At 45.8% G+C, this 20,138-nt stretch overlaps 1 protein-coding gene across 3 annotated transcripts in view; it reads right to left on the reverse strand.

The window, feature by feature from the left end:
* Nucleotides 1-3,109: 3,109 nt before the first annotated feature.
* HSD3B7 (hydroxy-delta-5-steroid dehydrogenase, 3 beta- and steroid delta-isomerase 7) overlaps nt 3,110-20,138 on the reverse strand; it is a 496,942-nt gene continuing 479,913 nt past the window's right edge. For all 3 annotated transcript variants that reach the window (XM_086932049.1, XM_086932050.1, XM_086932051.1), the window contains exons 5-7: nt 18,943-19,042; nt 11,336-11,498; nt 3,110-11,015 (exon numbers count right to left, since the gene is read on the reverse strand). In XM_086932049.1, the coding sequence (XP_086788175.1) occupies nt 10,591-11,015; nt 11,336-11,498; nt 18,943-19,042 (688 nt within the window). In that variant the 3' untranslated portion in view covers nt 3,110-10,590. The remainder of the gene's footprint in view (nt 11,016-11,335; nt 11,499-18,942; nt 19,043-20,138) is intronic.

Here is a 20,138-nt window from a genome sequence, read left to right on the forward strand (position 1 = left end):
TTGTCGCTCCCATGGAGGTTTAGGTTTACCATCTCTGGAACATTATTCTTAAGCCCTCACCTCTCACAATTAGTTTATTTACTCCCAGGTACGACTGTCCATCCACAGTGGGTCATAACAGAAGACTCACTAATTAATCGTGATAACGGCCTTGAATTTCTATTGTTATATTCCATATAGGTACCCCAATACAGGCCTGGGTAACATCCAAACCTTTCACCTATATTCGTCTTAACATTACATACATAATGGGCTCCTAGGACTGACTCTTTACCCTGAACAATAGTATCATACATTATGCACGAGGATCCTTGGATTCTTAGAACTTCAGCAGGACTACCATCTCCTACATAATATCTATGTTCATGATTAATTCTCGACGTCATCCTAAGTCTGACAGTGGCACAGTAAGGTAGAACCCCTGGGGATACTTTCGGGTATATAAACATCAAATCTTGCTGAGATAGTCAGAGGAGATCATGACTTCCATGATTACACACTGACGCAGGACGCTGAGGTTCCTGCATGCTCATACTCCAGCTCTCAGTGATCTAACATCCCTTTTGGGGTGTCCAGCTCAAGACCAAGACAGGGTCCTACAGTCGCTCACTTCAGTTAATGGGGTTGACTTTATCCCAGAGGGATTCTTGGCTTAACACCTACACACATGCTAGGTACACTTAGGTACATCTAGTCAGGGTAGCATTGTAGGATTATGCATTTTATTGTCATGTATTTTATATACTTGCCTGTATTCATGATTAAAGCAAGACAGTAGAAACCTACCATCCGTTTACCTTTTTAGTGCTTCTAATCATTTATATCTGTTTCTGTCTAGTGATTGTTTCAGCACACCTATTTTATACTAGAAAGACGAATGTTCAATAAATAATTATTGGAGAACGTCCATATTGTTTATTCTGTGTATCTCTCTGAGATAAAGTGAGCACGAGTGCCTGGGCAAAAAGTGTTTCACTGTTTCCACAGTTCTGAGGGATCAGGGTTGTCATGTTCGATAGTTGCCAAGAACTATTCTCTCCTTGGTAAGCGGAGTTTCTAGTGGCACTGTGAGCTACTTCGTAGACAGATCAACAAACCCAGTGGGGGTGTCTGGAATCATTTTGGACACCAAGTTTGCAGTGTATGTTGTCTAAACGTGCAGATCTTGTATAGGTTTTATAGGAACTACACAACACTGTACGGAATCCATTACCCACAAATGCCCCCTCCACACCCAGTGATGCAAGCAACATATCAAAAATGGCAACAAGCACACCGTCTTCTTGGGATTGCTTATCGCTTGCATTTTAAAGCTTCACTTTGGAATAACGAGAGCATCCGGATAAATGGTTGTGTACTTTATTGGCACAGTTGTAGATCGAGAGGAAGTCAGACACTAGACCAAGTAATATTGAACGGAGAATTTAGATCTTTTGACATGCTCCGTGAAGAATTCGATCTCCCAATACACAAGGCTTTTTGGCATCCGCAATGACAGCATAGCTTGAGGCGATGCTTTGGTCCCCAACCCTGGACGTTAAAATCTTCACAGATATTGGACTATCTGCTTATTTGGGGGCGACACAAGGGAGTGATGTGGGGATTATATGGTGTGTTAACTAATCATTTATACTCACAACCACTCCTTAATGCCCTCCGACAGAAATGGCAGGAACACCTGCATATTATAATTGAAGATGTCTGGCCGGACATATTAGAAGCCCTAGCCAAGGGTGCTAGAGGAGCGCGTTTGAAATTCTGTCTTTTCAAAACTTTACATGATTGGTACCGGTCACTTTTGAAATTGCGAGGTGCAGGACTACTGTCACACTCCAAGTGCTGGAGATGTGCAGGAGCTAACTATGACATTCTTCATATAATATTTGAATGTCCTTCTGTACAATGTTTTTGGACTCATGTAGGAAATACCCCAACGACTTCCTTTTACCCAGCCCATCATCTTGCTGCAGGATATTGGAAGTTTACCTGCATTGCGCGCCCACAAAGATGTCTTTTACACACTACACTCTCTACAGCCAAAATTTGTATCCTAAGAAAGTGGCAATGACCCAATTCCACCTCACAGGAGGTTTGGATGGTAGCGATGATCGAGACGGCATCCCATGAACTTGTAATATAACGAATACAAGATCAAGAGGATATGTTCCAAAAAGCATGGGCTCCTTTTCTTCGTGACTCCTTAATTTTTTTTGTTTTGTTTTTATCCTTCTTCCCCTTATTTCGCCCTTACCCCTCCTCCTTATCCTCACTCCCATTTCTTCTCTCGATCCCTCTACTTCTCTCCTATTCATCTCCACATTTCTTTTTTTTCTTTTCTCCTCCCCTTATCCCCTATACCTTCTCCCCTTCTCTTTTTACTCGCTTTGTATACGTTACCTTTTCTTTTTCCTTCCCTCCCCTCTCTCCTTTCCTTTTTTCCTTTCCCCTTTTTTCCTATTCTTCCTGTTCTTTCTTCCTCTTGGTAGGAGACGACAATCTTTCTCATTCATGACTATCCATCACCCTCAGTGACCATCCCCTCTTATATATGAAATACTTTGTAGTTCCGCATATTCTCCTCACACCGATGATTCACCCTATTTAATTTATCCTTTGACTATGAGCAATGATAGTTTTGGATTACTATATATATATACTATACACAATATTTCCTTTTTCTGCCAATTTCTCCTTGTCTTATACTTGATCTTTTCTTTTTTCTTTCTTCCTTCTATTCTATGTAGTTTTTCTCTTTAATAGCATATTAATATTTGCATTATCAATAGCCTTCTGTGAGTCCATGATGATGTGCAGCACTTATATGTATAAGTTCACCCTTAAACATTTGAGTAAAGAAATATGGCACACAAAAAGGACAGCACTGTAGAAGGTCTTACAAAAATGTTGGTGTTGCCCCCCTTCTTTTTTTGAACTCTGTCACTTTTATTGTTTTTTTATTGCAGTGGTTGTGGTACAGCTTCTAAGATGTAATTCGTCATGGACTGGATGTGTTTAAGTGCTTGGGTGTCGTGGATTGTGTTTGGTTTTTGTGTGGAGAAAAATAGAGAATATAGCTAAGTTTGAGGCAAGTCCAGGAACCTGTCACGCATAAAAATCAAAGACATCATTTTATTGAATTCATTCAGAGTGAATTGTGCACACAATGTTTACAATGTAAGAATAATATACCATAGAGACGGCCTTGTTAGAGGGTTGCAAGGTCCTCCTTTGTCCTCAGCATGACTACAGGCACTGTTGCAAAAATGCACAATTAATTCAATATATAAAAATTCTATCAGATTAGCCACTGAATTACCACGCACCCACTGGCATGCATGGTAGAGGTTTCAGCACTCTGACTGCAGTCCTCTAAAATATTAACCCACCCACGGCTACCCCGATAGATCACAATTTATATGCATATTTATATGTTCTATAAATTATTTAAAGTTTTACATAAATTATTTTTGCATAAATAAATGTGCTATAACCAAAAGCACAGATGATTATGTTAAGTTGGCGGGAACAAGTGAACATTTTTGTCCTCTAGCATGATTTTCGGGAGCTAGAATTCCCCCCGGCGAGATTTCTCAATGCGAGTGGTCGCAGCAGGTTGTGTTTGCATTGAGAAAGGTGCCGGTCAAGTAGAAAATATACTCGAGCAGCAGAATGCAGCAGCGCCCTCTGGTGCACCATGTGGTGCTGTTCGCACTGATTCTACAGCGTGGAACAACCTCCCAGTACTAAAAATCAGCGCAACATGCAGAATTCTTCCCGCTCGCTGAGTTTCATGGAATCTCGCATAGTTTATACGTAACTCCGTGAAATTTCACGGAGTGAAACTCTGCAAGTTCCGCCCACATCTAGTGACAATTTGGTTTGTTCCGGTTGACGTGAAACGAGATAAGGATTTTGGGAATCTCCTGTTACTTTTGGTGTTCTTTCAGTTGGAAGGCAGAGAGATTCCCTTTAGACATTGAGAGGTACAGACCTCTCTGATTGCCTGATTCTTGTAAGTGTGAAGCTTTATGCTAAACACTTATTTCCTTTTTTCCAGGACTTCTACTGAAGTCTGATCATGATGACACCTTCTTTGCCCCCTAAATAGAGACCCTTAGTAGATGATAATATATTTAACGTTTGCTTAGAAGAGAGAAGGGAAGTTTTGTAATGGGACACCTGTTTGCTTTAATCTATTTCTTTATTGTTGTGGCTGTCACAATCATGTATCTCATTTTATCATGACTCAATCTACTGAGATATTTCAGATTTCTGCGGTATTGCTTTATCACTTGAACTTACTTTGGGTAATCCAAAATAAAATCCTTTAACCACATTTGGTCATTCCTGGTCCTTATTGTGGAGTCACATAGGCTTCACAAGCTAGAAATGTGTTGTTGATATCTTCTCTGTAACAGTGCTTTATGTCAACTAAAAAAGGTTCATATGTACAATGGGAAACAATCTTTGAAGACTACTAAGAGAACAGTGTGCAAGAGAGACATGGGAGAGACAAGGAGTAATGCAAAAGAGAGGCAGTATTCGGAGGAATGGAACCAGTCCTTTAAATGGAAATTTAGAAGTGCAGGTATTCTCCCATTAAATGTATTGCAGCAGTGCTGAGAAGTGCAGCTACTCCTCTTTCAAATTAAAGAAGTGCAGGTGCTCAGTACCGTACATTACCTGCTCATTTAAAGCACTGAAAAGAATGAAAGAAAATGGTAGTTCTGAAGCAAAGGGAGAGTGAGACACAGGATAAAGTAGAAGAGTGAAAGAATAAGAGGACAGAAAAAGAAGCAAGAGATAAGAGAAGGGGAAAGAGAAAGAGAGACACTCAGCACACTCAACAAGCACCATGATTGATGGCAGGCTGCACTATACCTCACAAGTGGAGCTGGAGAAGCTAAACACCGCGTAGGAAAGTAGGATCTGCTTCTTATGATTACCCCCACTTTTTGCTAAATGTAATACTGTTTTTGACTAGTCTGACTGGGATCCTGCTAATCAGGACCCCAGCCTATCTGCTTTCTCCCTAAACTGTTACGACATGTACCTTCGTACACTCCAGATTGGATACTGGGGTACCCTTGTCAGTCCCTAGTATATGGTACACATGTACCCAGGGCATAGGTACCCCAGAGGCCTCCCATGGGCTCCATGAGAGGCCATGCAAAATAGAACTACAGGTCTTCCATTGCAGCCTGTGTACGTTGGTGCATGCACCACTGACTTAAGATGTAGGTTTACTATATCTAAGACTCACAGTACTTGGAACCTATAAGTCACCCCTATAGTAGGCCTTAATAATCCTGAAGGCAGGGTGCTTGGTTCTAAGAGAGAGGGTGCCACCTCATGAGCAGGACACCCCTGCAGCCTACAGAGTCTATTCTCCTGGATTGTTAGTATAGCAGTCATAATACATAAATGGTAGAGGTACATTATGCGACCATGTGATGACCATCAAGAAAACGACTGCGCGTAACCCTGTAGTGTTTGGTATCCAATATGTTGGAAACATACCCCCACACAGGTAACCGGTGTGGGAGGTATGATTCCACCCCTCAGAACCGAGCTTCGTGGGGTCCGGTATCAGCTTTCTAGTCCCGGACACCACAAAATGGTTCCTGCCGACCAGAGATGCATTTCTGCCCTCCTGCTGATGAGCCAAGCTCGAGCAAGGGAAGGCAGAACAATAGGCATCTTGTCACAGGGAGGTGTGATCACCTCCCAGATAGGACGTAGTGTATAAGGGCTGAGTGGGTGTGCATGCCAGCGACCAAAAGTCTGTATGAGGGGCACATTTGGTGTCACCGTGCATAGTCCAGTTCAAACCAGTTTTGGTACGAAACTGGACAAAGGACATGGGAGTAACCACCCCACTGTCCAAACCCTTCCCTGGATGGACCCCTGAATCTGTCCAACCATCTCCTGTGGGTACTTAAGAGCTTACCTGGCTGTACGACTCTAGAATCAACGTGGAAAAGATTCTGAACCAGAAGCCACTGAACTTTGACCATCTGGACATTCTGGGCTTCGCTGGACTTCATTTAGGCCTGACTTTGTCTCCCTCTCAGTCTGAAGCATTGTCTGTGCCTGTGCACCATACAGACTCCATGCAGGACCTGTGGAGCATCAAGGACAACCAAAAATATCTCCCCTAGAGTGAAGGAGTCACTCCCCTGCATTTGCAGGCACCACAACACTGCTGTCTGGTCTGCTGACCCTGAGCTCCTATGGACTCCAAAGGCTTCAGCAACACAAGAGGTAGGTTTCTATGTCTCTCGAGGTCTGAGCTGCCCTCTCACCAAGTTTGAGGTCAGAATGCCTTGTGGGGGCTGCAATAACTGAACCCCAGTGTACCGCGCACATTTGCAAGTGCATATTATTGTTGGCGTTTCCTGAACAAGTACACTGGGCTCTGAGTAGCCCCAGCCTCTAGCACCCTTTCCTACCAAAAACTCCGGCCTCCTCGCAACGAGTGCCCCGTGGGCTGCTGTTTGGTGAAATCACTTGAGGTCCTCTTGTGACTACTGGACCTACGACCTGTGAGTCCACCTGAGGGATATCTTTACTTTTCTTGGCCCCCCTGATTGCTCCATGTCTGCCCTGATTCCCCTTGCTGTGGTGAGTCTCCTGGACCTTGCTGGTCCGAACCATAACCATCTTTCACCTTCTGCGTGGGTTGCCGTTGCCAAGGCTTGTTGGTGCTCCCGCCAGCCACCGAACCCTCAGCACTCAACATCCTTCGTGGGACAGCTCCTATCCTGCTCCTGGTTGTCCTCAACATCTCCTGGTCCCCGTAGCTGCAGAGTCAAGGACTCCCTCAACGCACCTGGAGCACCTGACATCGGGAGGTATTCATCTACAGAGCCTCTCCTGAGTGACCCAGACTCTGTCCCCTCTCCTTACAGGTACCCTTCAACCAGAATCCACCTTTGGATTCCAACTGACACTTTTCTTCCTTCCAGCAGTGACACTTTTTTTAAATGCTCCATTGAGATCGATGGCGGTTTCCTAAGCCTCTTTAGCCCTATGCACCCGGCTTCCCTGGGATAGGCAACTCTGGTACTCCGGTATGGGGTGGCTTTCCAACCTTCTGTGATCCACAGGGCTTCTTCCGAGTCCACTGGGAAGGGTCCTTAAACTCTAAAACTTCAACCACGACTTCCCCATAGAATTGTACAGAGCACGTGGTCATGTTCCTACACTGCACCCGTCCTCCATGGGATCCCTGCTAAGTCACCTGGGTGGTTCCTTGGGGTCCCAGCAGTTCTACGTCCTCTCGACACAGTCTTGACTCGAGTTGTGGTTCTTATACCACTTTCTTAATATATGGTTTGGTCTCCCCCTGGGGCCCACTGTGTATAAGTGCTATTTACTATCGTTTCTGTGCTACAGTATTGTGTGCTTTGTGATTATCTCCGTGTAGGTGATACTTTGTTGTACTAGATAGAGTTATATTAATAAATACATATTTGTATAATTACTGGTTGGTTCTCCTTTCATTTAACCAACACTATAAGGTTGCCTTCTGGTAAAACAAGCTGCTTAACATTCCTCCAAGACTAAGCCTGAAGGCTGCTCTCCAGAACTTCCACTCGGATAGCTTTCTAAGGTTATCTTTGACCTCTTAAATCACCATAGGGTTGTTTGGACTGGTGTAATGTGCCCACTTTAATTAGTGGACAGCATATACCAGGCCAACTTCTCACACACTGAAGTTTGGGGACAGGACCTGAGGCCAGTGGATACTGCAAGTGTTTTTAGACACTGGCCTGCAATGGTGCTTTCCATATTAGGGCATTATGAATATTGGGCTGTGGATGACACTTTCATAGTAGGGTATTATGGATAATGGTCTAGTGATGATGCTTCAGAAGTAGTGAATACTTGCCTCACTAATCCCCAACACTTACTGAGGTGTTGCATACCTGGGCCTGGCTGAATCTGACTGGCTATACTGGGCCTTTTACACCAGGGCAAGTCTTCATGGTTATAGTGTTTTACATTCCAGGGCACTGGCTTGATAGTGGTGCTTTAAAAGCTGGGACAATGTTGAAGAGGATTAACTATGCTGTTTTACATACTTTTTTTGGGATTAGCGCCTTCATTTTCCAAACTGACTGTAATGTTTAATGCTGAAGAGATAATATATTTGACAAACAGTGCTCTAAAACACACCATTTGGCCCACTATTTAGTTTCAAAATTGTGTTGAGGACCAACCCCATACTCCAGTAGAGAGGACCGGGCTTCTTTGCGATGTTTATTCTCTTAATGCTATTTGGATATGGGATTAAAAACATTCCCAGGGCTGGTTCGTGCTCTCATTCCTTCCATTGGTCCACTAATGTGCCAGCCATTGGCATCTGCAGGGTAAATACCAGGTCATTTATCAATCAGCTTGCAATGGGCCCCTAATCATGAGCCTCCACTTTAGGCTCCAGTAATAACCCATTCATTCTGTGATCCTCTTCAAGGCTTCAGGCATGCCATCTTCCACCAGTCCACCGCTCCAGTCTGATATTAAGATCTCTTACTACTGATTCTTCCCTCCAGTTATGACTTCATAGAACGCTCTTCCCACTCTTGCCCCCAGATCACATGTAAATTGACACATATTTACCACTTTCAGCTATTTCAGCCAAACCATTAGAGCAAAAAACACATAATTAGTGAACTGAGATTGCGTTATCTTGACAGTTGGTTCATTAGAATGCATTAACACCTACTTGGGACACAGCTAGAAAAGTAGGCGATGAGGAGCCAGATTCCATACAAGACAAAAAGGAGGAAGCAACGTAGAGGATGGTATAGGTTTAACACCCCATCTGTACAAGCAATGTACTTCAGAGGGCTAGGGCCTAATTTAGACTTGGGCAGTAATGAGACTGCAATGACAGGAGTTCCATCCACTCAGGTAAATAAGGGGAGAGGGCCATCTTCCCACTGCAGGAGACATGCCATTGTTGGAAATCTTCTCAAGATGTGACTTTCAGGATGTGCACACTAGTCCTGATGTCCAGAAACAGACAAGATGTTCCTGAGCTCCCCAGAGTTGGATAATACCTCCTATAAGGATTCCAAAATGGTACCCAGGAACCCAGAACAAAACCACATTGAGGTAATCTGGCACGACAAACACAAGACACCTTTGCTGTTTTATGCTAGTTAAGAACTCACCTCAGCGAAATCACCTCAGCTCTACGCAGAATATGTACTCCCTACTTTTTATTTCATACACACAAGCTTTTACACTTTGGGGGGCGGGTTCTTTCAATGTACAGAGATGACCACTGGGCCTGTGGTCATCTCTAATTTTGATAGACTGTAGTCCATCATGAGATAATGTGCTCAGCCACTCTGACAGAGTACAGGCCGTCAAATGGTCAAATGGTAAATCTGTTCCCAACTCTAACCTCCTGAGCACATATTACATAACAGTTGCACTGTCCCCATTTGCACCACAGCGCACCTTCAAACAGGTGTACCATGTGCAAACTGGGACAGAGTGCCCCATTATCAATGCACTGCCCCTGGGGCAGCGCATTACTGAAAGACTAAATGGCTGACTGAAACAGCGCCTCCATCATTCACTGTGCAGGTGGCACTTCAACTGGGGTTTTGACAAAGACCACAGCTGGGGGAGCAATGAATGACTGCATCCGACTGTAGGGAAATGTCTGCAGGGGCCCCCTTTCCAACTCTAAACGGGCATCCTTGGGGGGGGGGGGAGGGGGGTGGGGGTACCGACTGTCACCTTTTTTGTGCCTCCTGACTGGCTTTTTGCCTCAGGGTCCACTTTCATAATACAGTGTAGGTTCAGAGGCAAAGTGTTTTTTCTCATCTGCATGGGGCATTGCCCCTGTGAAAATGAGGGAAAAACCTCTTAAGATAGCACTGGCCCTGTATGTGTGCTGATGTTATCTGTATTACAGAAGTGGTCATCATCAAAGGTCTTGAACCAGTGTACTGGCATCTTCCCTACTTTATCTTGATGTGGTGGGCTTCACCTGCAGATATGCCTAATTGTTCCATGATGTGGTGGCCTTTATCTAAGATCTTGACACAGTGGATGAGCTTTGAGTAGAAAATTTAATGAGGCCAGCTTCCTAACTGGGTCTTGCTTTGGAGATTATTGTCCAAACCTTTGCCAATTTGAAAGGCATGGTTATGTATTGCTTCTTGGTGTGAATTTGGTTAAAGGTACCAAGCCAGAAGACAGATGAGCTTGCCAGCGTTTCTTGCAGTTGTGGATTTGGTCACAGGACTTATACCAGCTGACTTTCCAAACGTTTTATACAAGTAGATGTGCTTGTGTGCATATTGCTTCTTTTGTGGTTGATTATGGTCAAATGCTTTGCAGTGGTTAGACTTATTGCAAGCATCCCCCACCCTCCTGTGTGTGTTTAATGCCTTGAACTGGCAGGTAGACTTGCTTCCTGTTGCATTTAGAGATGGTGTGTATGGATTAGGGTATTGTACCAGCTGACAAACCAGCTTCCATACTACTTGCTGTGGAAGTTATGTTTGAAGTTCTTCAAAAGTTCATGGGTGAACTGACTTGAAACACTTATTGAGTTCAGCTTTACTATTGCTCTTTGCTGTGTTCACCATCAAAGGCTTTAACCCAGTTGATGGTGCGAGCCTTGCTCTCCTCCCAGCTGTACAGTGGTTTGTATCCAAAGTGTCGCTCAGCCTTGTCTGTCTGCACAGTGAACGTCGTGCTGGCCACAGCCAGTGTGTACTTGTTTAGTAGGGGGGCGTAGCAGAAGAAGGGGCGAAGCAGCCACTGCAGGAGCTCATTCAAGAAAGCCACAAGGAAGAGGATGAAGTAAGGGACGAGCGGACGGGAGCCGATTAGCCGAAAGCCACAGGCAGCCAAGAATTCCATGTTAAAATCATAGTAACTGAGATATGGTGAATTGTCATAGCAGAAGTAAGCCTGGCCGCCAATGGCTGATGGACTCTCTTGGATCTTTCGGGCAGCCAGCAAGTGCATCCAGGCCACATTACCTGCAAACAAAAAAGACTTGTGATCACACAGTAGCTGAAATCAGTGTTACATAGATTTGAAATTCAAGGGCAGTACATGATTGACTTGAAGTGGCAGAACTGCTCGGGTTTTCTAACACTGGAATTATTGGCAAAGATTCATGTAGGCCAGGATGGCTGTGCATTTGCAGAGTTATCTTATAGCCCACAGTAATGCAATAGCAGTAGGTGCTTCTGGTTAGAACGTTGGGGGTATGGACAGCACTATGTGCGAAAAAGGGCAATACATCTTTTGCTGGAGGAAAATAGAGGATGGCTTTTTGTGCATACTGTATACCCACCAACATACACACGACCATGTTCTGTAGATGCTGGGATCACACGGAACACGCGTCGCCCCATCTTCAGGCCCTGTTCATAAAACGTCCGCATCAACTCGTGCTTCTCCCCGTAGATGCCTGTAGGCCTAAGAATGCATGTGTTCAGCTGTTTTCCATCTTTCACCTTTGGGGGGCAAGCACAGACAGAGGAGTTACTTAGTAAGGCACAAGGCAAGAGTTAGCTTTGAGAAGAAAGCATTTAATAGAGGTCAAACTACCCAGAGAGTGAGAAAGAGCCTGCCACAGAGTTCACAGTTACACACTCTATACAAATACCTGGGAGGCAGAGAGATATTAATGCCATGCAGAGAATGTCTTTTCATAAGCTATGCAGCCACAAGGAGTGAGAAGTAGCTCTCTGGGTTGTACAATTTCCAGTAACAGAAGTTATAAAGGCTCATGAGTAGCAAGGACATGGCGGCAACATTTACAAGGACATCACTTACATATCAAAAGTATTGAGAGGAAACACACTGCTTCCAGTAGGAAGCCAGCCTGCACGTGTTCAAGAAGTGACTCCATGTGCAGCTCATGATAACACAAGTCACACCGTCATCAAGAGGTTACAACTAGAACCCACCTCTGCTCACTTTTCCTGTCTCCTACCACCTGGCCTCCATTAAATAAGCAGCCCTCTGTCTGTTCCATTATAATTCCTTCGCCTGTCTCTAGTGTTACTGTAATTATGAGTGATGTATTTTCTCTGTGTCCTCGGGCAATCATTTCTTACCAGGGTGTAGACTTTGTTGGTCCTGTTACTACCACTTATATCCCAGGGTATTGCACTAAAAATGCATAAACGGGGTGTGGCCAAGATGGCGGACGAGTGAATAGCACTTTAGGCTCTCTCTGCTCCCTGCCGCCAGGCCCAATAACTATTGCCCCTGCGGATGCAGCTCTGAACCTTCAGAGGGTGTTGCGCACACCCAGGAAGGAGTTCTTGGCTGCCGAGTCCTGGGCTGCTGCAGGGGGTCCGCTGAGGCCCGGATTGTTAACAGCCTGAATAGTCGTTTCTCCGCAGCAGGACCCACGCAGAAGGAGAGAGGCTCCCCACTCCTTACCTGGCTCTGGGGACCATATGGTCGCTGGATACCCCGGGAAGCACGGAGGAGGGCAGAGGGCCGCCTGACCTGAATTGGCTTAACCTGGCGGAGCTGCGCATGGACGGCCCCTTTAGACTGCTGTGAATTGGCGGGCCCTAAGGGGGCGGATTGGCGGGTAATCGCCCTGTGAGAGCCGGGGCAACAACCCTGCCTCTCTGACCTCCCTGAAACGACGTGATGACTGCGCCATCGGGCCGCAGCAAGAGGCATAGGCGGCGCACAACTAGCTGGCTAATGCTACTGAAGCCCGCCAGAACAAATGGAGATCCGTGCTTCCCGGGGACCCACAGCTGAGTTTCTGCAGCGCAGACCGGAGATGGCTGAGCTGCAAAGAGGCACGTCTCCTGTGAGACTCTTTCCCCGTAGGGCCTGCTGTTCCCATTGGCCCAGTCAGTGACCGCAGAGGAAGATCTGGGTGGCCCTTATTCTATGTTGGACCACTGACGCAAAGAAGGCGAGGAGGAGGACTGTAGCACTTACAATGCTCGCCTCCCCTCGCTTCCAACGTCGTTTCCCCATTGCCCAAAGAAGCAGTGATGGGCTCCTGCAATACGCCATCTTCGGTCCCGTGGTTGGGCGGCCTCAGCTCCTGCATCAGCACACAGGCTGCATTGCTCCCTGAGAAAAGTGTAGATAAGGCTCCAGTTAGCACCACTACGTTGCACACTCTTGCACATCCCTCCTCCTGCTGATCCGTGCGGTGTGGGTTCCTCAGTGCCGTACTTCAGCGAATTGTATCGCACTCAGGACTCTGGTGAGGAGAATCACTCCTGGTGGTCTCTTCTTTGTATTTTGGGCCCCCTCACTCAACGACTGCTACTCCTGCTAAAAGGGGGATCCCCGTACAGCGTCTACCTACCATCATGGCCTCTAGTAAAGGCAAGAGGGACAGAAACGTGAAAGACATGCTTCTGCAAGAGTCAGGGGCACAGGCGGGTGACACAGACACACTAGGGCCCACGGAGGAGCTCATAGACATGACGAACACAGAGGAGCCGCACACACACCCATATCTAGAAGCCTCTTTGCTCGAAGACCTCCGATCCATTAAAACTAACCTGGCTGGAGAACTCCGAGAGGTCCACCCGAGAAGTTGATGAGCTAGGCGAATGTGTCTCCACGCTGGAAAACCAAGAGCACAGGCGTGATGAAGAAATCGAGCAGCTCCAACAAGAGATCCTCTGCCTTAGGGACCAACACTTAGATCTGTAAGCTCACACAGAGGACCTAGAGAATATATCCCAGTGTAAAAACATACACATCTGAGGTGTTGCACCCAGGGCGGAGGGAAAGGACATCACCACGTTTGTGCAAGACTTGTTCAGAGCCCTTCTGGAAGCTCCTCCAAGCACAGAGACCAAGATTGAACGCACCCACCGGGTGGGGCCCAGAAGATCCCAAGAGGGTCCTCCGCCAGATAGCTTGGCTTGCGTCCACGGCTTCCCCCTGAAGGAGAACATTTTGCAATGCGCCAGGGGAAAACATCTCATCCAGTTCCAGGGTCAGTGCCCGGTCCTGTATCAAGACTTAGCAGCATCCACTTGCAAAAACGCAGGGCCTTCCGACCTATTAATTCATGCCTCCGAGAAAAGGGATTGGCTATTCATGGTAGCACCCCTTCAGAATCGTATTTAACCAGGGGGGGAAACTGCATCAGATCCATTTGGTGGAAGAAGCGAGCCGCCTCCTTGATCTGCAGGAATCCGCTCCTGAACACTTCCGGGAAGGCCGATCTGACCCTGTGAGCGAAGAATCTGCAAATCATGGCGGTGGCCGGTCGCCCATAGCTGGCTGTCGCCCAGATCCAGAGACTACTGTTAGAGAGCTGGAGATTCTGCTGTGCCATCAGCAATATGATGAAAACATTTGCAAGTCTCCAAGTCCTTATTGCTCCTTTCTCCATTTAGCACCATCGGGGGCTGGGCAGGGAGCGAAGAGCAAGGTCACTACTACCTCCTTTGTCATTCAACATTGTATGGAGATACGTATCTTGAACAGTGTTTCTTGCCTGCCATATTGTTAATGTTTTATTGGGCCTGTTGGTCTTTTTTTTTTTCTGGATGTGGTCACTACTCGTGTGCAATATTTTATTCCCTACTTTTGTGCATCTGAACTTTTCCTTTTTACATCCGGCCACTGTAAGGGCGGAACAACCCACTACATGGCAAGGACAAGCATGACACCACATTGTAACTATTATGACAAACACATTATGGATTGTTTCCCTCAATGTTAAGGGTCTCAACAACTCGTCGAAAAGGGGCACAGTCCTTTCTTACTTAGAAAATTTGGGAGCCCACATATGTTTATTACAAGCGACGCACCTTCTCCCTAAGGACCAATACAGACTTTGATCCAAGGCTTTCCCACATCAGTATTTCTCATCCCTCCCATCCAAGACGGCGGGAGTAGCAGTTTTAATCTCTCTGTCATTTCGGGTGAGAGTAGGTCCCAAACAGGCAGAGATTAAGGGCAGATTTTTTGCATACTCCCTAACCTTGGGATCCTGTAGCATCACAGTTTGCACCATATATTCCCCATATGAAGGGCAGGAGTCCTTTCTCCGTACAGCTGTAACTGAGGTCCTGGGCCAACAAGATAGAAGGGTACTGCTGGATGCAGACCTAAATCTAGTGTTCGATAATGACCAGGATAGATCCACGCAGTGCTAAGGCCAGACCGGGGCTGTCTCTCTAAAGGAGCTGAACTGGTTGAATGACAGGGGACTGATGGATCTGTGGAGAGCGTCTCATCCGATCTATAGGGACTTCACCTTCTACTCTCATGGCCAAAAGACGTATGCCAGACTTGACTACTTATTGGGGAACCAGGAGACCACTGCCTTGGTTCGATCTTTTGATGTTGAACCGCAATCCCTATCAGACCACTCCGCAATGACGCTGACTCTCGCAATCCGGTCAGTTAACCCCTATTCCAGAACTTGGCAACTCAGAGACGCTTTGCTCCAGCGCCCTGAGGTGGTAGCCAAATCACTAAGATAATTAAAGATTGCCTAGAGATTAAGAACACTCCAGAGGTCACAGTCTCTACCTTATGGGATGCTCTGAAAGTGGTAGTTAGAGGGGAGTTTATAGTAATAGCAGCGGCAGACAATAAACTTCACCGGTACAAGATGGGAACAATGTCTCGTCAAGTCCTGGAACTCGAGCGCATACACAAGAGAACAGCAACCCCCTCAGAATCTGGAGATAGCTGGAAGCTGTAGTTCAGGTTAAAGTTTGCTCTTCCACTCCATTCGACATCAGTAGAGGTATGAGGCAGGGGTGTCCGCTGTCGTCCCTGATGTTCGCCCTCTACATGGAACCTATGGCCCAAAAAGTTTGTACCAATCCGCAGATAAAAGGTATCCAATTAGGTGGGGGAGAGGAACCTTATAAGCCTTTATGCGGACAATGTTATAGATTCCTTAGAGGAGTCTCTGACCTCTTTGCCTGCAGTGATTGATGAATTAGAAACATTCTGACTCACGTCGGGGTTCAAAATAAATGTTAATAAATCACAAGCCCTCAATCTTACCTTGCGTCCACAAACGCTCGAAACTCTAAATCACACACTCCCCCTCCAGTGGGCCTCGAAATCTAGGCTGGATGCAATGGCTATGGCATATTCTTGGAATGGAACGAATCTCCCTCTCCCTGTCTAACTAAAGTGGGTCATTCTCTGTGATATGGGGGCCATTCCTAACCTTGCGGACATCGGAATTCAGGGAACTAACTTGCCCCAAATACCTGCGGCTCCTGAGACTGAATGAGACCCGGGCCCCTCTTAGCCTCCATATGGAGTTTCCCAGAGATATGGTCATCACATGGAGCAGCATCTAAAAAAAAACTTTTTGCCTCTTTCCCACTATGTGGGTCTTCACTGAAATCATCCTGTCTTTGCATATTGGCACTGACTCAGATGTAATTTAGAAACACATCCTCACAAGAAAATGATGCCAGCTCAGGGTAACTCCTTCGGATTGCATTGCCTCATTATTTCCGTCATTCATGCGTGCTCAATGGGAACAGACTTACATTACTACCTCAATGTTAGGGACTATCGGCTGAACACTTGCTGCTGTTCCGTAACACGGAGTACACAATGTGGCCAACGAGAAGCATACATAAACACCAAGCAGCAAGTAAGAAGGCTTCATGCCGACATGAAGAACACCAAATGGCTCCGGGCACGTTGATGCTACTCAGGGTGCTGTGTTTATGCCAACAATAAAGAGAACACTGCCGAGGTCAATGCAGCACCATCGGACACCTTCACCCGACACTTTGGAGAAGGTAAGAGCATGCGTGCTACACCTCGCGGCCTATTCAAATGCTGCGTCACTTTAACAACTGCCAGTACGCAACGACACAGCAATGTCCCCAGCGCAATCCACAAAAATAGATATGCGGGCAAAATAAATAAATCCAAAGACACTTCACAAGTCCTGCATCCGGTTCACAGACCTAAGTTGCACTGCTTTTCGCTTTACAGATCAGCGCCATACAGCTGACAACACATTAAAGTCTCGGCTAGATTTTATTCATTAAGCGTGTATAATGTCACTGAAACACTTCTTCACTCTTGAAAGAGTCTACCATCCTAAGAAAACTGCTGGCGTCACCAACTACTGCCATGTCCTGTCCTCCAAAATAACTTCAAATAGCTTGTCGCTGGTTGTACGCAATGCACTATAAATCAAATCTGTTTAAAGGTGTATTCAGCTGTAAACAGATCAAGCAGGCGGTGCTGGGGTCGACCGGTCATGAGGTCAATGGTGTGGCTCAGGGCAGCAGGTTTGTCCGATACACCGCATACCATAAGCTTTGTTGATGGTTCATACTTGTGCAGTCTCTTTAAGCTCTAGTTCTTAGTAGAGTTTATTCTTTTTTGTAGATTTGGGTTCCATGGTTTCTTCTTGCTTCAAGTTCACACGTACAGGTTCCACTTTAAATCGTCGCCAAAATTTGTTGTAATAAGGATGTCTCGTAGTCCATGTAAATTAAGCAAGTAGATTTATTCAGGATAGATGTTATCAAGTAGAGCCCCACCAGGGAGCAGCCTTCCTGCTGCTCAGCCCATCCTTCTACTGACTCTCTCAATCACCAACATTCCACCACCACAGTCACTCTGGAGGAGCAGCAGGTATAACAGCTACAAATGGCTTTACCGTGTGTATAAGATGGGTGCAAGCCAAACATCACAAGGGACAGACATGAAGGAAAAGACGCCAAGCAGTCAAAATAGTTCCAGTCAGTCCATTGTTCTACAGCAGGGCCTTAGTCAGACTGAATATGAATCTTTCAAACCCTCCAAGTTGAGCCATAAATGGAAGCTAGGGGAAGTATGGTATATTAACAACAACAAAAAAGGTTGCGAGCCTCCATCTTGTGCTATAATCACAGTGATTGATGGTATGAAAACCATCAACATGAGTACTCTTGGTTAATGTGTGCCACACAGATGCCACATGACTCCTCCAGTAAATAAAGGACCACATTAATCAGACATGCACTGTCGCAGGATGTGCTTGAAGTCATTTACAAAGTTTCAGGGTTACGTGATGTAGAGTAGAGTTGAATGTTCTACTCACACTGTGCTCATAAATGCACCACTTTTTTGTTTTTTCTAGCGGCTCGGCTGGGAGGTGGTCACACCATTTGTTAGTCCACTGGAAGTGCTCTGTGTGTTTTTTGCTTGGCTTCATCTGCAGAGCAGATATATCTGCTGCAGTGGTTCTATGCACTGTGTACTCCTACCCACAGACAAGAGCAGCTACCTCCCATCATTGGATCTGCAGCAATTGACTATGGGTGAAAGTTGACTTTATAGTGACTGGCATGGAACCTTTCAACCAATGCCCCTTGAAGAGGAGTCTGTGACCCTCTGTGTAAGATGAAAGAAGGACTCCATTGTTATGTAAGGAGTCTGTAACCCCACAATACCAGGTCCATGCTGTATAAATACCTCAAATAAAATAGACTAAAACGGTTGAGGCACAGGCTTTGAGAGCCAGCTTAGGCATGAAGATATCTGATTGGTCAAAATAGAGTGACCTGATGTTGAAAAACAAAACAACAGGGCAATACGCAAACATAGAAGTAGGACTACAATGTATTGACTTTGAGGCACAAAATGGCTTACTTGACAATGTTTACCAACATGAAATACACGCACAAACAGATACTAAGGCGAAACCTAATGTGATGTTACGGCCAAAGCTGTTGACTTTGGAACCGGGGAACCAGGTTTGAGTCTAGGTGTCAGGTTTCTACAACCTGAATTTATGGGCAAATCATGTAATCTCCCTGTGCTTAAAAAATGTATGTGTCCTTGTGTAATGTATTTGGTGCTTTCCTAAAGTGCTCTAATACTTTAGGTTGAGTTCATGCTATACAAAACAGCAAAAAAGGGGAAAAGACTGTTCCAGCAAATCATGCTATCAAAACACTGTGCCAGTTTTACCTGTTTGCCATTGGATGCAATCACTAGTGCTTCTGCTGCGGCCTTACTCTGGGGGTAAGGTTTCACATGGTTAATGTTGTAGTCAGTTTCCTCGTTCCCCCTACAAGACAGAAAGAAAATAAGAACTGAGACACAAATCGTTAACTTCACGTAGGTGTGTAAAGGAGAAGCTCATACCTCTCCAGTCAATAGAATACCTCCGAGAGGGTTTAATAGAACAGCCCACAGCCAGGCCCGGCTTTAGAATCAGGGGCGCCCAGCGCAACATTCGTTTTTAGCACCTCCACCATGACCTCCTCCTCAGATTCCCTCACTACCACCCAGCAAAAAGGCCCCTCATCTCTTCATAGTCCCTCTCTTGCATACATTTAATTGATTATAAAGCGTTTGTATAAACTGGCTTTACTACTCCACTCAGCTATCTACTTTGAAAACAGATCTATTCTTTGCAGCAGGCATATTAACCCTCTGCGCTACTTTATGGCAAGTGAAAACAGCCACTAGACAAAACTCTGATCTCTCTCTCTAGCAGGAACATTAATCACAATTTATCTTGACATTTTTATTGCTGCCTGATATCTGGGCACAGAAGGAAGTCTGCATCCGCTGCTTTTAAATTGTAAGTTATTGCTAAACCCTACCTGAGGTCAGCTTCACCAACCCCCCACCCCCCGCCCCCCCCGTCAGCACCCAGTGCCGCAGCACCTATTGCACTGCCCTAAAGCCAGCCCTGCCCGCAGTTGGAAACCTTTATCCCGCTAGAGCAGTGATACTCAAAGTGCGGCCCGGGGGGTGGGGGGCGCATGCGGCCCTCCTGACCTTTACATGTGGCCCCCTGGACAGCAGCAGCACAGGGCTGCTGTTTACTCGACTCAGCGCTAACATGAAAAATGTTAAATATACAGCAAATACTTATTTAAAGGATAATTGCAGTTAAGGAAAGGAAGTAACTAGGCCCTTAACTCTAGGAACAACTTCATTTTTAAAGATAGCCACTAAATATACATGCATTGCTTCCCCTACACCTACTTTACACCCCCGCTGGCATCAGTGCGGCCCTTGGTCACACCATAGACTAAACTTAGCGGCCCCTGGGGAAATGTTTGTGAATTCCCATGCGCTAGAGGGAATAAATGAATCTCCATTGATTTTAAAGGCTCATCCTGCAAAGCCAATTGCTTTCATCATCCTTCGAG

This window comes from Lissotriton vulgaris, chromosome 7 (assembly GCF_964263255.1).
Source record: "Lissotriton vulgaris chromosome 7, aLisVul1.2, whole genome shotgun sequence".
NCBI lineage: Eukaryota > Metazoa > Chordata > Amphibia > Caudata > Salamandridae > Lissotriton > Lissotriton vulgaris.